The 18,770-nt window shown below is 36.8% G+C and overlaps 1 protein-coding gene across 1 annotated transcript in view; it reads right to left on the reverse strand.

Moving 5' to 3' along the window:
- Positions 1 to 18,770, reverse strand: part of MARCO (macrophage receptor with collagenous structure) — a 66,127-nt gene that overhangs the window by 20,088 nt on the left and 27,269 nt on the right. Inside the window, exons 9-12 of the mRNA XM_007494065.3 lie at positions 7,742 to 7,840; positions 7,616 to 7,651; positions 6,855 to 6,953; positions 6,583 to 6,645 (exon numbers count right to left, since the gene is read on the reverse strand). Coding sequence (XP_007494127.2) covers positions 6,583 to 6,645; positions 6,855 to 6,953; positions 7,616 to 7,651; positions 7,742 to 7,840 — 297 coding nt within the window. The remainder of the gene's footprint in view (positions 1 to 6,582; positions 6,646 to 6,854; positions 6,954 to 7,615; positions 7,652 to 7,741; positions 7,841 to 18,770) is intronic.

Raw genomic sequence — 18,770 nt, forward strand, 5'->3', positions numbered from 1 at the left:
ATAGGATTAGACCAGACAACTAAGGACAAGAGCTGAAAAAAGGAAGAAACTGGGTCAGGCAAATGAGCAACAAGGAAATGTGGAAGATGGAGATTTTGTTCCTACTGCATTTGGTTATGGGATTAGTCCCAGATGAAAGAAGTTCTCTGTAAACTTATCAACTTCCCCCTTTGTGTAATGATACAAATAAATATCCCCTCCCACCCCAAAAGGAGAATCTTGCATTCTTTTTTTTTTTAATAATAATTGAGCTCCACAGAATAAGCTCAGCTACTTAGCTTTCACTAGGACATGAACCAGTTAAGTAACTATAAACTAACATAGGGGAGTAAGCAATGAACATGGAGATTAGCTGAAAGAAAATCCAGGATCCCTTACAGCCTGGGCTGCAAGTACGGATCAGTCCACCTGAGGAGAGGAGATTAAGAAAGCAATCACTGGTTCCTCAGAGCTGGTACTCTAAGCACAAACCACTTGAGGATAAGAGATTGAGGAGGAAAGGTCTTTCAGGAAGAGAGAGAGAGAGAGAGATAGAGAGGGAGGAAGTTAAAGTTGAGCTTGGCCAGAGGCCGAGCTCCAGGAAAGACAGAGACAGGTGAGGGGTGATAAGGTAAAGAGAGAGCTGGCTTTCTGTGGATGCTCCTATTTATTATAATTGAGATGCAAATGTACACAATACATATGGATGAATACATAGTGGATTGCCATTGGTTAATTGTAAATTACGACAAGGTATAGGTGTGGTTTGTCTCAGCCAGGTGAGCACAAAGAAACCTGATTTCGCACCTAAACCTGGTGGACTCTGGGATCAAGGGTCAAAGGCTTCACTTGCCATGCGCAAGACTGAGCATGTTCTCTCCTAAGACAATCTTTACATTTTAACTATTTCCCTATGTAACTGCTACATCTCCCCCTTTTTGTTTAACATAAAAACAAAGCTGTGCAATGACAAGATTATACCTTTAACAAATACAAACACATTGGTGCATAATCATATCCTGATTCAAAAGTGATAACCAGATCAGATTGTAAAACTTAGATATAAAAATCAAGTGTGATCCTCAGCAAAACCTGATTTAGTGATAAATCTAAAAAACAAAACTGATCTTCCTATCTACTTATAAAAAATAAATGTAACAGTCTTAGCAATGATAAAAATATTAAGAAAATATTTTCCACTCTAACGATCCTGGTTCGATGAGGTAGAAGTTCTATGACTCACAGGACAGGTGCAATAATCAAATATGCCACCCTCACAAGTCATGACTACAAGAAGTTGTCAGATCTTACAACAGTTAACAAAAAGACTATCTCTGGAGATGAAGGATGAATCCTTCCCTCCTCTCGTACTGATTCTGCATCTTAGGAATCTGTGTGTGCACTTCCAGATGCCTGCCACATAGAAAAATGGTTGGAAGTTTAATGCCAGGACAACCAGTGAATGAGAGCGTCAGAGCACCATGTCTCTGCATCCCCAACCTTAAACATCCATTTCATATGGAATATGCATCGGTGTGTGGCTATGGCTGTCTGGTACCCGAAGAGACATTCATTATGATTCCCTTTACATGCAATCAGACATCACCTTCCAGAATAGTCATCTGAAATTTAACAAATGCTGTTATGTTCTTGTAGTCTCAGACTTTTGGGTGTCTGAAATAGTAAAGTTCTTGCACCTTCATAGCCCCGTATCAGAGTGTTAACTGTACTTTCCATGTACTAAAAAAATTTTGGCAACAGTTGTGCAAAAGAAAAATCAAAGTTGAATACTTGAAAGTGAATTAAAAGTGTTCTATAAAATGAAAATACTTACATCTTTAAGATTCTTCTCCCTTTTTTTTTTTTGGTTGGGAGAGATCCCTTTAAAGAAAAACCATCCTCACTGAGCAATCTCGGAGGATCGTATATATAACATACCAAATAATTTGAGAAAATGATACTGGGAACATGATCCCCAAAATTAATACAAAAATTTAGGCTCTTGGGTCACTGTTTATGTGGCATGGTTAAAGCTGAGCCAATATGTAATATCAGAATTTACATTCCAAATGGTTTCTAATTCCTAATCTAAATTGACCAAAATTTGCCTTGTACATGAACATAATTTTGCACCATTAAAGGCCTTGCAAAAACATTAATACAACAATTATTGTGAAATTTTTAACAAATATCAATATTCCCATATACATTACATTCTGATTTGTAGTTTAAATAACCAGGATGATGATAATTAGGTGACATTTCAAGTTCTGACTGCATATTTCCTATATCGTCCTTATTTAAATTTCTGCTTGTATAAATAAACCCATCAATATGATAGCCAAGCATATAACATTACCAATATTTTCAAAATTCCTGAAAACCCATCTTTTTGGGTAATATCTTTAGCAAGGGTAAAGTATAATCTAAGTTTCCTTTTTTGGAGTATGCATTTAAAATATGAAAAAAAATAGGCATGGATAAGCTTGTAGAAAAAGCACATTGAATATTATACATTGACAACTAGGAAAGAAAAAGCTACGTCAAATTCTATAGGTACAAGAAACTGTAGAAATTGCTTCTACATGAAAACAACTTAAGAATCTTGCATTCTTAACAGGAAGCAGGGCAAGAGAAAAGGGACAGCAATCTTGTGTCTTTTTTTGATGGAAAAGCTCTGGGAACAGGAATCTCAGTTGGGGAGGCATTAGAAATGAGAAACTAAAAAGAGGCCCCAGCAAGTCAAGTCTTAGGGATTGCTGTCTGAGGAGAAGGATGGGTCTCATGAAAGAGGAAATAGGAATCAAGGTGTAAAGGGGATATTAAAAGAAAGCCAAGAAATGAAGTCAAGGAAGAAAGGAATTGCTTCCCAAAGGTGATTCAGCTCCTTTCCCTAACTAACCCGTAGTTAATTTCTTATGAGTTGCCAATGGATTCTTAGCCCATACCACAGACCATGCCCTAAAATCTTTACTACTTTAACCTCTGCCTTAAAGTCCCTCTTTCCTTTGGTGGCTTCCTCTCCTGGTAAACTCCTTCAGAAAGGCAGTAATTATACCTCACTTCATCCTCTACTCTCTCTATTCTAGTTACCATTATTAACTTGTAGTTACCTAAGATCCCTTTTGAACTCATACTCACTTTTTTGTTCTGGAACCAAGATCACATCGCCTCAAGGGAAGCTATGGACCCACTCACTAAGTAGGTAACTTTCAGAACCAAAATACCTCTCCTTGGCCATCACTCTCATATATTGTAGAAAGAGATTTCTAGCAGGGCATAGCAAAGCAGGCTGACAGACTGGGATGTTGCAAAACCAGGATTCCCCAGAGCTCGCTGGGTCAGCATTCTAAGACAGTTGGGAGTCTCTCTCAAGCTAGGATTCAGACAGAGAGACTGTGTGTCAAAGAATCTCCCTGAAGAAATCATCTTTGAAGCTGCCTGACTTGGATTGTCCTCAAGAAAAGGTTGAGTATGTTCCCATTTCACACTGGTAGACAAATGTGAGTAGGGTGCGAACTTCCTCCCTTCCTGGATCTTGTAAGAACCCTACAACTAGATTCTTCAGTCTGACCCTACCAAGGACTCTGGAGTTTGTGAGAATCTGGGCCCCTTTTGGACTTTATCTTTTATTTAACTTTTTGTTAGTTAGATTGAGCTTGGATTAGAAACCATAGTGTGTTAAACTCTGTGTGGTTAGAGATAAGTCATTCCCTGGTACCCCTTATCCCTGTCTGGTTTAATAAAAACCCTTTTTATATATTTTATTAGAATGATACATCTGTTAACTTTCCCTTTCCCTTTCTCTCCTAAAATCTCCTTATTACATTATGCAGTCAACTCTTAACATTTGCATGATTTATGTTTGCAGAAAAAGATGCAACAGTCAAAAACATGAATGTTGATACATTGAATCTCTGGGAAATAAAGGGTTGGGTTCTTGGGACCACCAAAAACTATAATCTTTTGCAAGAGATTACTGAAAATACACTTTTTTGCATGCAATTCTTTATAACAAAACATTAATTCTGATATTAAGCACTTTTCCTAACATAGTAATTATAAAATAACTCATAAAATATAGCACACAAAATAAAATTGGTAACATGCAAAACTGTTTTCTTCACCAATAATTCCTTGGAATTATATGACCTGTTGTTCTAACATGTCAATAATAATAATAACAAACTTTAAAAACTCAGGGATTTTAGATGATACTATAGTATTGTAAACCTCTACCTTGGCTACCCTCTGAAAACCAAGGGAGAGGATGCTGGGGCTTTATTAACTGTTGTCAGAAAACACAGAGATTGATGATGTCTCCACATCATTTCCAACACTTCAAATGTATAGGGAGTTTTTTTTACAATTATAGGATGAACAAGACTAGTGAAGTAAATACAAGTAGGATACCAGATGCTCTACAAACTTGCACATATCATGTCTCTCCTTTTTTATCATCTGCCATGAATAGCTGCAAAAGTACATAGTTGCTAACAGAAAAATGAAAAGTAGGTTACTAATAAAATCACAATAATGTTTAAAGTCAGAAAAGTTAAATTAGATGTGTGAATCTTGAGGATTGAGTATATATTATGTCTTCCTATTAGAATGTAAATTCCTTAAGAGTAGGAGTCTATTGTAGTTTTTGATCCCCCTCTCCCCCTCAATACTTTTCCTTTCTCAGTTTTTGTGTCACCTCTCTCCCTATACTTTTAATAACCTCAGTGGTCCCATGGATTTAACTCTCATTTATATGCAGATGACTCCTAGATCTAAATATCAAGCCCCCATCTCTCTCAACAGCTTCACTCCTATATCAGCAATTGCCTTTTGGATATTTCAGACTGGTTCTCCTTAAATCCAATATGTCTAAAATGAATCCAATTATCTATCCCCCAACCTTTCCCTAAGGAAAAAGAATTGGATGCAGCTTGTCCATAATGGGTCATATAGTCCTGAGGCTAAAGAGCACTTCCATATAAAGATAGTATTACTTGACTTTGAGAGCTATACTCCCCATCATACTCCACCTCCTAAGGAGGGATCCATCCAACAGTCAGTCTGCCAGTATTATCAAGGTGCCTTCCTAGGTGAGTTCAGAAAGCAGTATAAAACACTCACAGAAAAGTGCAGTGGATTTGGAAACTGATGTAATAAAAATCAGAGAAGGAGGATGTGAAAACAGATGAGGCAGCTGGGAATTTATAAAGAAGGACTATGGGATGTATTCAAATTTATAGAGGAAGAAAGTTCTGGACATTCCCATGCACTTGGTAAACCCTTGATGCTAGACAGTAGGGATTCACCATGCTACTCTCCCCTTTAAAGACTCAATGCTTCTACTCAGAGCCAGCGTGGCAAAGGCTAGATACAGTGTTGAGCCTAGAGTCTACAAGACCCAAGTTCAAATCCAGCCTTAGACACATCCTAGCTGTATAACTTTGAGCAAGTCACTTAACCTCTGTTTTTCTCAAGTGTAAATGGGAATAATAACAGCACCTACCTTAAAGGGTTATAGTGAGGATCAAATAAGAAAATATTTTTAAAGTGCTTAGCACAGTACTTGGCACATGATAGTCACTATATGAATGCTTATTCACAAACCTTACCCCTTTGGTTGGGAAAAATTTTCAGGAAGAGAGGTGATAGATAGACTCAGGGTATATGAGACATATATTTTTTTGGATATGGTCAATATAGGAATTTGTTTTGCTTGATCATGCAATTTTTACAAAGACTTTCTTTTTCTTTTCGACTGAGGAGATGGAGTGGAGTAAAAAAGATGTTAGTTAATTAAAAAAGATAAATTTAATTTTTGTAAATATTTAAAACCAAAAAGATTCATTGCTTCTCTGCTTTTCCTGGACCCACCCAATCACCTTCCAAAATATATCTGGTTTCTTAAATCATTTTCCTTATTGAGATAGGCAAGCTGACTGAGCCCAATGCTCTATCTGGTTTTAGCCTCTGACAGTTATGGTTTTCAGAGTATGCTAGTCAATTGAAAGAATTATGACACTCCAAGTTTGATTGGCTTGAATCAATGCTTCCTCCTTTCCTCTTATTGCAAGCAGACTGAGTTTCTGAAATTTCATAGCGGAGGACTTAGACACAAAGGACTTAGACTGAGGGTCAGTAGACACCAAGCCCTGAATGGAATCATTTCTGCTGGTGGGCAGCTATCAATGATGAAAGATTATAGGTGTCAATTATTCCTGTACCTAATTGTACCTGGCCACAGATGCAATGGAAGTATGGAAGGCAAATCATTATTCCTTCAATTCCCCAGGTATAAATTTTGATTGCAGAACTAAAGATCAAGACTATTCAAATGCTTTACATTCATAAAAGTGCCAAATTACTAACTATTGTGGTTAGATTAGTTACCAGTATCAAAGTTTGCTTCTTGTGCCCATAGGAGCATGGAGATGGGGAATATCCCTCAGTGGAGAGAGGAGTAGAAGGGATAGACAGGAAAGGGATTAAAATAAAAATAGCTTTCCTTGACTTTGGCAAGTTGTGAGATGTTGCAATGACCTGAGATCCTGAATGTTCTGCACAAAGATCTGACCTCCTGGGTTCTTGTTCATTCTATATTACCTGCATCTCCTTTGTCTCCTTTTTTACCTGGTGCTCCTATTTGACCAGACAATCCTGGAAGCCCTAAAGAAAAAATGAAACATAGAAATGGTTAGAAGTGGGTAAAGGTAGCCTTCAGGAGTCGCCATAAGAACCAAGAGATGGAACAGTAGAAGGTATGCTTGTTGAACATAGGGATGGTCTGGTTTTTGTCTTTGTGTTCTTAATTCTAAGCACAGTGCTTGGCACAATGTAAGCCATCACCAAATGTTCATGGAATTGAATTGAATTACCTGGTAGTCCAACAGAGCCATTTTTGCCAGGTTCTCCTTTCGCACCAGAAGCTCCTGGTAAACCTGGTATGCCGGGAATGCCATTAACTCCAGGCTGACCTGAAAAATTCAATAAAACCTTTAATTTTGTGGTACTTTTAGTGAGGTTGTTGGAAAAAAAAACCGTTAAGATATCTTCTTGGCTCTTGTCCTCAGAGGTCAAGAATTTGCCCTCCCCTCCCGTAAACATCTCAGAACACCCCTTTAAAACATTTCCCTTCAAGAAGTCTCAACTGTGACTCAAATAACCCTCTAGTAAAGGGGAGCTGGGAAAGTAGGGGTAACAGTTGTTTTCCCATTATGGAGACTTGTTCATTCATTTAAAAAATCTATTAGCAAATAAAGGCTGGTAGTACTTATGGGAGACTTATTAGAGACTATACTTTGGATTTTGATAGTACTATTTTTCAAAAGAAGACAAAAGGGAAAGGTGTAATGGAGAATATCAATCAGTACTGTCCCTTGCATGTTTCTTGACTGCCCTAGGGGACCTATCCTTTTTGGAAACTCGGATTCCTGAAGAGAGTATCTTTGGGTTAATTGTGCATGGAAAAACACACACATGCATATAGGAATGATGAACTAGAGAGGGTTTCTCAGGCTGACCCTGAGGTGGGGTTCTGATTAGTAATCAAGATGCTTTGAGGACTTAATAAATACTAGATGTTAGCAATGATAGAAGGGATGAAGCTAATATAGATATTCTTTCTCCCAGATTTTACCTGGCTCTCCTTTTGTCCCAGGGGATCCATTCTTTCCTGAAATTAAAAAAAAAAGCTTCTCAGGCAACATTTCCCTCAGGGTCACCTGAATGGAAAATGGGGACATTTGATCATATGACATCTTACCAGGTTGGCCTGGTTCCCCAGCGATACCGTTAAGACCAGGTATTCCTTGAAGCCCTGTCATACCCTTGTCTCCTTTCTGACCCACCTCTCCTTTGCTTCCTAGGAAAACAAGAAAGCATAAGTCAAGCTTAAATAGAAGACAATGTTGCTTCCCTTTGGGGGCTATTTTCAATCCATTAATTCATTTATTTATTCAACCAGCATTCACGAAATATTTACTATGTGACAGGTACTATGCTAGATTCTAGAAACATAGACTAAAATGAAACCATATCTGTCCCCAAGAAGTTTACATTTTATTGGGGGGTGGAGGCAAGAAACAGCAAATATATAACTAAGTAAATATAAAATATATGCAACGTTAATACCATTAGAATTTAAGCTCCATGAGGTCTAGGAGTATTTAACTTTCATCTTTTTGTTCTGCATGTTCAGCACAAGCTGGACACATGGTATTTAAGAAATTCTTGTTGATTAGATTATCAAGTTGTGTGTGTGTGTGTGTGTGTGTGTGTGTGTGTGTGTGTGTGTGTGTAGAGGGGATAATAATGGACCCTACCAACTTTGGAAATCAGAAAAAGTCTTCTATAGGAGGACATTGAACTCAAACTAGAAGAAAACTAAGGATTGTAAGAGTTAGTACTGAGGAAGGCATGCAAGGGGATTGACCAATTTAAAAGCATGCAAACACAAAATGGAATGCCCATTTCAGGGAATATTGGCCATAGGTATATGGGAGAGAAAATCTATGAAGTGTGATAGTATGATTTAAATCATGAAGGGTAATCTTTGTAATCACAAGAATCAGACTACGAAGGGCTCTAAGTGACAAACAGAAGATTTCATGTTTTATCTTAGAGACAATAGGAAGCCAATAAAGCTTCTTGAACAGGAGTGACATAATCAGAGTGCTTCTGTTTTTCATCCTTTATTTTCAAAGAGGATCAATGACATCACAAAGTGATGTCTTATCTTGCCTCTGCCTCGTTTAAATCCAATTTACTCATAAGATATTTGTTCTATGTCAGTTTTGTAAAAGTACCATTTGCCACTGAGAAAAAGGTATACTCCTTTCTATCTCAATATAATTCTCCCAGATATCATATCTAGTTTATCTAAAATTTTATTTATACCCTTAACTTATTTCTTATTTTTATTTTTGGCAAATTTTATCCAGTTCTGAGAGGAGAAGATTCCAATACCCAAATATTGAAATTTTGTAATCAATTTTCTACCTATAAATACTTTAGTTTTTCCTTTAAAAATCTGATTGCTATAATATTTTGTGCATATATGTTTAGTACTGATAACCCTTCATTATTTACAGTGCCTTTTAACATAATGCATTATCTCTGTTTTTCTCTTTTAATCAGATCTCTTTCACTTTAACCTTGTTTGAGATCATTATTGTTACCTCTGCTTTTTTTGTCAGCTGCATTGTAATAGATTCTGCTCAATGACTCCATTTTTATTCTATGTGTGGTTCTCATTTTTAATGTGTTTCTTGTAAACAACGTATTTTGGGGTTTGGGTTTTTAATCCATTCTGTCATTTCTATTTTATGAGTGAATTCATCCTATTTATATTCGATGTGTTAATTATTAGTGGTGTATTTCCCCCCATTCTATTTTTCTTCATTGTTTTTCTTCTTCAGCTCTCTTTTTATCTTATTCTTCCCCAAAAATCTAATTTTTCTCTAACTACTACCTCCCTAATCCCCATCCCTTCTTCAGTCCCATCTTTATTTTCCTCTCTTGCCCATCTAAGGATTCTTCCCTTTTCTCTTCCTTACTTGTTTAGTTGTTCATCTATTCACCCTTCTATGACTCCCTATGAGTCTAAGAATATCATTTTGGGAGCTATCTGGATCATGGATTTGAGAAGGGAAAGAATTAGGGCAAGAAGCCTAGTTATATAAGAAAATACTCTTCTTACAGATAATAAGCCAGGGTGAAAGGGGAGAGAGGCATGGAAGTGTACCTCAAGAGTTAGGGTATTTGAGGTTACAGAGAGCCTTCTCCCCTAAAAGCTTTACTCTCATCAGAATCCTCTCACCTTTATAAAGATTATCTGACTGCATTTATTTAACTAAAAATGAATTTAATTACAAATTTAAATCGGGAAGGTATCATAGTAGAGGGAATAGGGATTTGCCTTATACTTTGCCACAGATTGGGTTTGAGTCTCTCTCAGCTTTTGAGCTGAGTCCAGGCCTCATAGGCTTGTGGAGGGTTTCTTTTATTACTATCTATTCTATATATATATATATATATATGCCAGCTTTCTTAAGTTCAAAGTCTTTAGCAGTAGACAGCAAGAGGGAAAAGAGAATCTGATCTTCAGAGCTGGTTGGGCCTATCTCTTTGGGCTAATACCCCTAAAGACAGGCTTTACAGTTCAAACTGCTCTCCTAAAATCCTTTTGTTTGATGGCACGATCCACAGGAATCCAGGTAGAGCACACAGTTGGGAAAAATCCAGGAATAGGGGTAGTTCTATCCAAAGACAGGGAGAGCTCCTTTCAGTCCGAGATCCAGGAAAAAGCAACACTCAAGAGCAACTGTCACTCTCCGTCTCCCCTCCCCTCCAACTGCCTTTTCTGTCCATCAATCTTCACTCTAACATTCCAAACCTTTTCTGTGCAATAATTTCCCCACAGTATGGAGGCTCCTACATTAGTTCAGAGGTGATGAAGGCCTAGATTGAAGTAGTAGTGAATAAGTTGGAAGGGATGGCAATGTAAGAGAAACTGTGGAAGCAGAATCAATAAGGCTTGACAACTTGAATATATGGGCAAGGCAGAGTGAAATCTAGAATTACTTGAAGTTTATGAAGCTGAGTGAATTGAAAGATGTTGGTGCCTTGAGCAGGTACAGGAAAATGAAAAAGATGGGAGGGTTACCCATCAAGCATATATTAAACACCTATATATACAAATAGTTCTTTTTTAAAGCTATTTTTACATTCTGTTAGAGGAATACAAAATGTTCACAGATAAGTAAATGTAGGGTATGTGCAAATAAATGATTTCAGAATTTGGATGCAACTAAACTGAGAAAGTCAGGAAAGACTTCAGGCTCAGAAGAAAGGGTTGGAATAGATATATAAGCCTGAGGCTCAGCTCTAGGGAGATGATAATTGCCCCCATGGGAGCTGATGAGATCACAAGAGGATATAATAAATAATGATAATAATAATAATAATTGCTAGCATTTATATAGTGCTTTAAGGTTTTCAAAGTGCTTTACAAATATCTATGGTTATTTTTACAACAAGCTGATATTATTTAAACTTATTTTACAGATGGAGAAACCAAGGAAATCAGAGGTTGAATAATTTGCCCAAGGTCACATAGCTAGTAAGTGCCTGAGGCAAGATTTGAATTCAGGTCTTCCTGACAAGATCCAGCACTCTATCCACTATAAGGATATAGGGAAAGAAAATAAGAGGGCTCAGGACAGAGCCTTGGAGTAAAAAAATGAGACATAGATGATAACACAACAAAGAAAACTGAAAAGGTGGGCAAATTAGAAGAGAACTAAGATAGCAGCGTCAGGACAAAAAACAAACAAACAAACAAAACAAAACAGAGAGGATAATATCCAGAAGAAGAAGGTAAAATATTACAGAGAAAAAGACATGCAATTTAGAATTTAAGAGATCATTGAATGGATAGCTAGGTGGTTCAATGGATAGAGAACCAGGCTTGGAGACAAGAAGTCCAGGATTCAAAACTGACTTCAGACACTTCCTAGTTACATGACCCTGGACAAGTCACTTAATCACAATTGTCTAGTCTTATTGCTCTTCTGCCTTGGAGCCAATATGTAATATAGATTCTAAGACAGAAGGTAATGATTAAAGAGATAATTGGCAAACTTGGACCATTGTCATGGTTAGATACTTGGTTGGTACAAGGAGCAAGAAGAAAGGAATGTAGACTCTTTTTAAGTGTCTGGCTGTGAAAGAGAGGAAAGATATAGGATGACAGCCTAAAGAAATTGTAAGGGTAATGGAAGTTCCAAGTTCGTCTGTTAGTTTTATTTTTAGGTGAAGGGGACATAGATTTTTTTCTTGGGCAGCAGGAAAGGAGCTAATTTATAGGGAGAAACTGAAATCACCAAGATGTTTGCAAGAATAAGTTATTGGAGGCAAAGGGGGAAGAGCACCAGGCTAAGAGCATACATAGAAGGATCATTTTTTTAAATTAACTAGCAGAGAAAAGGATGACAGAATGTGTATTCAATGCTAAAGCTTTTGATATATGTAATAGGGGAGGACAGGACAGTCACACTCAGTAATGATCTTTCAGTAAAGTATTATTCATTGAGAGAGATAGGGAGGGATAAGGCGGTAGACTTGAGGAGAGAAGAGAAGGTTCAGAACAACAGTTATGTTGTTATTTAGTTGTTTTCAGTTATGTCCAAATCTTCATAATACCATTTGGAGTTTTCTTGGCAAGGATACTAGAGTGGTTTGCCATTTCCTCCTCCAGCTCATTTTACATATGAGGAAACTGAAATGTGAGTGAAATGATTTGCCCAGAGTCACAGGGCTAGTGAAGTGTCTGAGGTCAGATTTGAACTCAGGATGATGACCTGCATTTTATCCATTGTACTACCTAAGTGCCCCAAGAGCTATAGGGAGTGTATAGTCAAATAGGGAAAAGAAGTCGAGGACAGAGTTGAAGATGCTGATGAACTGGGGAAATCACCGCGTTTGAGTGTATTCCAATTGAAGTCCCCAAACAACTATTTATTCTCTCAACATTGTTTACTACTTAAATTTATTCTCCCCATTTTACTTAACTCCCATCATCTCTCTCAGATTAGGCAACTATGGCCCATAGAGATGATGTGACTTTCTCTAGGTCATATAGTTAGTTACAGAACTGGGACTAGATCACAAATCTCTACTCTTGATCCTGTGTATTTTCAACAACCGTACTCTGCATAAATAACAATAATTAACATTTAATATAGTTCTTTAAAATATGCAAAACATTTCACAGACTTTGTTACATTTGAATTCCTTAACATTCATATAAGGTAGGTGCTGAAGGTATTATCCTCATTTTATGGATGTGAAGCTTATGACTCAGAGATGATACATGCTTCCTCGAGTGATTATTAGTGAAGAAGATGGGAGTAAGAATCCATGTCTTCTTAACTCCACATCTAGTACTCATATTCCGAGCTGTACAAGATAAAGTCCCTGTCTTTAAGGAACCTACAATCTCATTGGGAATGCACTAGTAAATCCATGTGGAGAAGGCCATGAGAAGAGACCAGTAAGTTTGATGAGGTTAAAGGAAGAAGACATTATTTGAGACTACAGTTATGTCTTCATAGGTCTGAAGAATTTTGATTGTATCTCCTGGATCTATGAGAACTTCCAAATATCTAGGCATTCCTAGTATAGTAGAGAAGGTGTTGGACTTGGGAGTAAGGAGGATCTGGTTGTTAAAATCCCACCTTTATCACTTCCAAACTCTGTGACCTTGGAATGAGTCATTTGAACTCTTTCCAGACATTTCCTATTATTCTTACTCCATCATATATTTTCATGTTCAGGTAAAGTAGTCTCAATTTCTTTTTCTGTAAAATAAAGCTCTAATCTCTGATCCTACAATCTATAATATAATTGTAATGATATCAATGTACCTACCTTATAAGGTGGTTATGAGACTCAATAGCTAATATAGGAAGGACTTTATGAAGTGCTACATTAATCTTTATTATTATTTTTGGTCTGGGTTTGTGATTTCAAAAGTACAAGGAATCTATGATGTGAAAAGTCATTCTATTAATGCAGATGAGCAACTCATCTGTAAATTACAGACTTATGGAGATTCCCATAGTATTGAAGGTTTACCTGACTTGTCAAAAGTCACATAGCTAGCATCAGAGGTGGGATGGGAGCTCTGGTCTTCCTGATTTTGTGACTGGCCTTCCATTCACTGATACTGCTTCTTGGAGGTCTAGTCTATTATTATAATTCTTGTTATTATTATTATCCCCACTGATTGATTGATTCTTGAGATGATTTAAGTGGCTCAGGGTTATTGAGGTCTGAGCCATGTAGTCATTTAAAAAAGGTGTAGAGAGAACTGCTAGGGTAAGATCTCAATAGCTCTTCTCCATCAAATAATCCTCAAGTACAAGGTTAAACAATACAAGAGTTAATAATAAAGACAACAGTGAGAGGGATGTCATAAGGTGGCACATGATTCATTGCCTACGTTGAGCAGCAGAGACAAAAAATGCTATGAGTTCTAAGCAATCAACCATTCACCTTATGAGAAACCAGACCTTCAGGTGCAATCAGTACTCCCAAACTCATCTTAGCCTCTGAGTTTTAAATTTAATCTTTTAAAAAATGAATTCTTGGGACTTCAATTACATAGATTTAAATGGTTAGGAATAAATTCAAGACTCAAAACATTCAAAGAATTTTTAAAAGTATATGATTGTGTTTCCCTCTGTGTTTTATACCTATTTTCCTAGAGCACCTTGATTTCAAACTTTCCACTCATCACATCTGAAGCTCATTTGCATTAGGTCTGTCCTTTTCTCATCCCTCCATCAGGCTCTCTATTTGCCATGGTGCATATCAATAGGGATAGGGAGGAGGTTGGAAAACTCCCCAGCCCAGAAGTCTTTTAGGTTTCTATTCAGCAATTCAGTCCAAATAAGGACCCTACAAGGTCTCACATGGCTTTCCTATCCACTTTGAGCCACAGGTCTTGTCTGACATGGTTCAATTTTTATCAATTTACAACCCTTTACAAACATCAGTGAAATACTAGCAGTTGAGTACTTGAGACAAATAAAATACTTTAATTATGAACTCCTTGTAACTTCCATTCCAGTTTGACATAAAAATGGGTTAAAATATTTTCATTTATAGAAATCACATTCTCATTTTAGTATTAAAGATTTAAAATTTTGATTTTAATGTATAACATTATAGTATGTATAATAAATAAAAATAATATGAGTCATAATAAAACAAAAAATAAAGATTTAAAAAATTGATACCCAGCCTCTGGGTGGGAAAAAGGAAAAAAAAGAACTCGATATGTGAAAGTTTCTGTAAAGTTCAGGGATCTATTTTGGGCCATGTTTGATAGACTGTGTCACTTTTTTTTTAAACCCTTACCTTCTGTCTTAGAACCAATACTGTATATTGGCCCTAAGGCAGAAGAACAGCAAAGGCTAGGCAATGGGGGTTAAGGGACTTGTGCCCAAGGTCACACAGCTAGGAAGTGTCTGAGGTCAGATTTGAACCTAGGACTTCTTGTCTCTAGGCCCGACTCTCAATCCACTGAGCCACCCAGCTGCCCCTGGCTGTGTCATTTTTGATCTTAGGTGGGTTTTGTTCAGAAAATCCAAATGTTATCGAATGGGAAGTTGAGGGTCAGTGGCTCTGTGACAGGGTAGGGCAAGGGAACTTGAAAAAGATCAACTCCAGCTGAGCTTTTCTTTCTCTGCAATGACAATCTACTCCATTTTTTAGGACAATTTACATGGACAGGAATTTATGAAGATATTTGCTACAAAGAATGAATTGAAACAAAGTCAACCAGTCATTGATACTATATATGGGCCAGGGTGTGAACATTTTAAAAAAGAAAGCCAAAAAAGCAACTTTTTTTCTACTGACCACTTCTTTACATTGGTATGGAATTGTATCCATATTTATATGAATTCTAACTCCTCTTCAAAAAGGAAGTCAGCACAGTAGATATCAAATGAGAGGCCAGAGACAGAGAATTACCACATGTTGGACTTGAAAGGGAATTGATTTAAGAGATTATCCAAGACATCCTATTTATTTTGGAGATGAGGAAACCAAAGCCTATAAAATAAGTTGCTCTATAGTATGTTTACATGTTGGCAGAGGTGAGGCAGGAATCCAGGTCCTTGATACAACTTAATAAATCAATCAATAAATATTTATTAATCATATTCATTAAGCACCTACTATGTGCTAGGTCCTATTGCTAGGATGTTATTCAGCAATCATATTGTGTACAAGGCACCGTAGCTTTATTTTGTAGAATGAAGCTACAAAATAGCATTCCCCCCAAGAAACTGCAACTGATTGAGGGTCAGGGGGTCCATCAACTGATTGCTAGTCAGAGAAGACTTGACAAAGATCTGAATTTAGCTTTAAAGGGGGTAGGAATTCTGAAAGGAGGAGTTGAGAGAAAATGGACTCCAGGTTTGGAGGACAGATTGTGGGAATGCACTGAGGTGAGAGATGGAGTCTGGTTTCGAGCATAGAGTATGTAGAGGAAAAATGTGAAATGCCTGCAAAGGTAGATTGAAATCAGATTCTGAAGGACCACAAATTTGCATTTCAGCTGAAAGTAATAGGGAAACCCCTGAAGATGACCAAGGAAGGGCATGACATTATCAGGTCTTAGGAAGATTATGTTGGTAGCTGTTCCAAAGATAGATTATAGAGATGAGAGACTGAAGGTAGGGAGATGAATTAGGAGGTATTATAAAGTCCAGGGAAGAGAGAATGAAAGCCTAAACCAACAAGTTGGATGTGTGAGTGGAGAAAAGGGAATGAATGTAAAAAATATTTTATGCTATTAGGGTGGAAAGACAACTAATTAAATGGGGAAAAGGGAAGAGTCAAAGATAATACCTAGTTACACAACTGGATTACTGGGAGGATGATGGTACTCTCAATAGAAAAAAAAGAATAGAAATAGGAATATTGAAGAGAAATGGGAAATTTTTAGTTTTTGTTAGAATGTTCTAGTTTAGTTAGGAAATTGAGAAAAGTTTTAGTTAGGAAGAAGATGTATTCTGTTTTGGATGTGTCAAATTGGAGCTGTGTAGGAGATATCCAAATTAACATGAGTTTGGTAATATGAGGCTGGAGTTCTGGAGAGAGTATAGGACTAGATATTAGACTTGGGAATTACCAGCATAGAAATAATAAAGCCAGCATTCTATCAGACTAGGATCATGCTTAGAACTCAGCTTGAGGGGGGTTAGAAGGGAAAAAGAAAGGGAATACACCCTTAACACCCTTTAACATAGCAGGTTAAATACCTGCTATGTGCCAGGAACTGTGCTAAGATGAGCACTTTATAAATATCTTATTCAATCCTCACAACAACTTGAGAACCATTCCCATTTTATAGGTGCAGGAACTGAGGCTGACAGAGATGAAGTGACTTGTCCAGGATCACACAGCAAATAAGTGTCCGAGATTTAAACTCAGGTCTGCTTGACTCAGGTCTGGCACTTGATTCATTATTCTACCTGGCTAGATAAAATAATTTCTAAGGATTTTTCTAGCTTTCAAATCCAAGGCTGCCATGATTGGGAGCTAGAAGGTACTTTGAGATTAGCTAGACCATGAGAATCCCTTTGACTGAGATTTTATCCTTTTAGTTCTAGATTTTTCAGAAGCCTCCGAGAAACAAGAAGATTGAAGTTTTTACCCTAGAGTCTTCAATGTATTTGGAGTTAGTTATTTTGACTTTTCTAGAAACCACAATTACTGAGGTGAATTGGGTAAGAGTAATCATGTGATTGTCTCATAGGGAGACCTCAGGGATGGGCAGTATGGGGTTCCTGATTTCTGAGGAACTGAAACCATTGAATTTTTCATCACAAAAATAGACGATTTCATTTTCCAACTTGGATAAAGTATAAAGTAGCAAGACTTTCGACAGCAGATCTGGGGAGATGGGGCAATAGTATTGCTTGGTATTCAGGGAAATGCTTTTTAAGTTGGCTAGGAGCCAAAAGTCAAAGGGTTTAGAGGGAGGAGACCTGGCATCTAGGAACCATCATGACTGGAAGCTCACTGACTAGCTGAATTAAAGACAGAAAATCATCTGACCTCTCTGTTTCCTCCCTTGTTTCCTCAGCTGCTAAATCTGGCCCAATTTGTTTTTAATGGAGCCAGCTTTTGTGATAATCACTTCCTTTTCTTTATGTTCACTAAGTATCTCTTTGATAATCCATTCTAGAATCCCCCCATCAAAATAATTTCCCCTTCTACTCTAAATATTTAAATACCTATATTCTCATGACCATCCAAATCACTTTCTTCTTTGAAGTCAAGGTCCTAATTTCCTAAAATTAGGAGTTATGTTGTAAATGTTTAACAACCAGGTCTTGAGGTTGTGATGATTGTGGTATATATGTACAAAACACTTTTAAGTTTAATCAGTATTAATATTGTCTCCATTATTTTATTAAGTCTAGACAATCAATAAAAAATAAATGAAGTTCTAATTAATAGTGTTTGCCAATTTCCAAAGTGTATATTCTCATGTTGAAAATTGAACAATTAGCTCTGTGTAAATGGTGGAAGCTGGCTCTAGCAAATCTATGCCTATATTATTCTTTAAGGAATAATCCTGTATTATATTGTGACAATTCACATATAGTTGTATTGAACAGAGATGGCCTAACTTTTTCAGATTTTTATAGCACCCCAATTAGATGATCAGATTTCTGAACCTTAGACATTTTTGGTGGCCTCTATATAACTAGCATTAGTCCTTGTACATGGTAAGTACTCAATAAAGATTTAGAAGCAAAGAATCTCAATAAAAAACAAAATACCAATATAGGCAAAAAAAAAGAAACTATGTAAGATTAAGGAAAGAGAAACCTGGTTTAATAAAAAGTTGTGACAACTCTGGAGAAAAATCAAGAATTAAAAGTAACAAATTTTAAACTCAATCTGAACCAATTGTATGATATGGCTAGATAAAAGAGTCAACATAATATATGGGTACATTAATAGTAGGGACCTCAAGGGCTATCCAGTATAATAATAATAATAATAATAATGCATATTATATTCTAAAAATGCAAAGCACTATATACATATATTTTCAGTTGAATCCTACAAAAGTCATATGAGAGAGACAACACAGGTCTCATTATACTAACATATATGAGAAAAATAAAGGCTCAGAGAGAATAAGATTAATGACATCTTCAGGGTCACATGACTTATACATATCAATGTCAGTAATCAAAACC

The sequence above is a fragment of the Monodelphis domestica genome, chromosome 4, assembly GCF_027887165.1.
Source record: "Monodelphis domestica isolate mMonDom1 chromosome 4, mMonDom1.pri, whole genome shotgun sequence".
NCBI classification, from domain to species: domain Eukaryota; kingdom Metazoa; phylum Chordata; class Mammalia; order Didelphimorphia; family Didelphidae; genus Monodelphis; species Monodelphis domestica.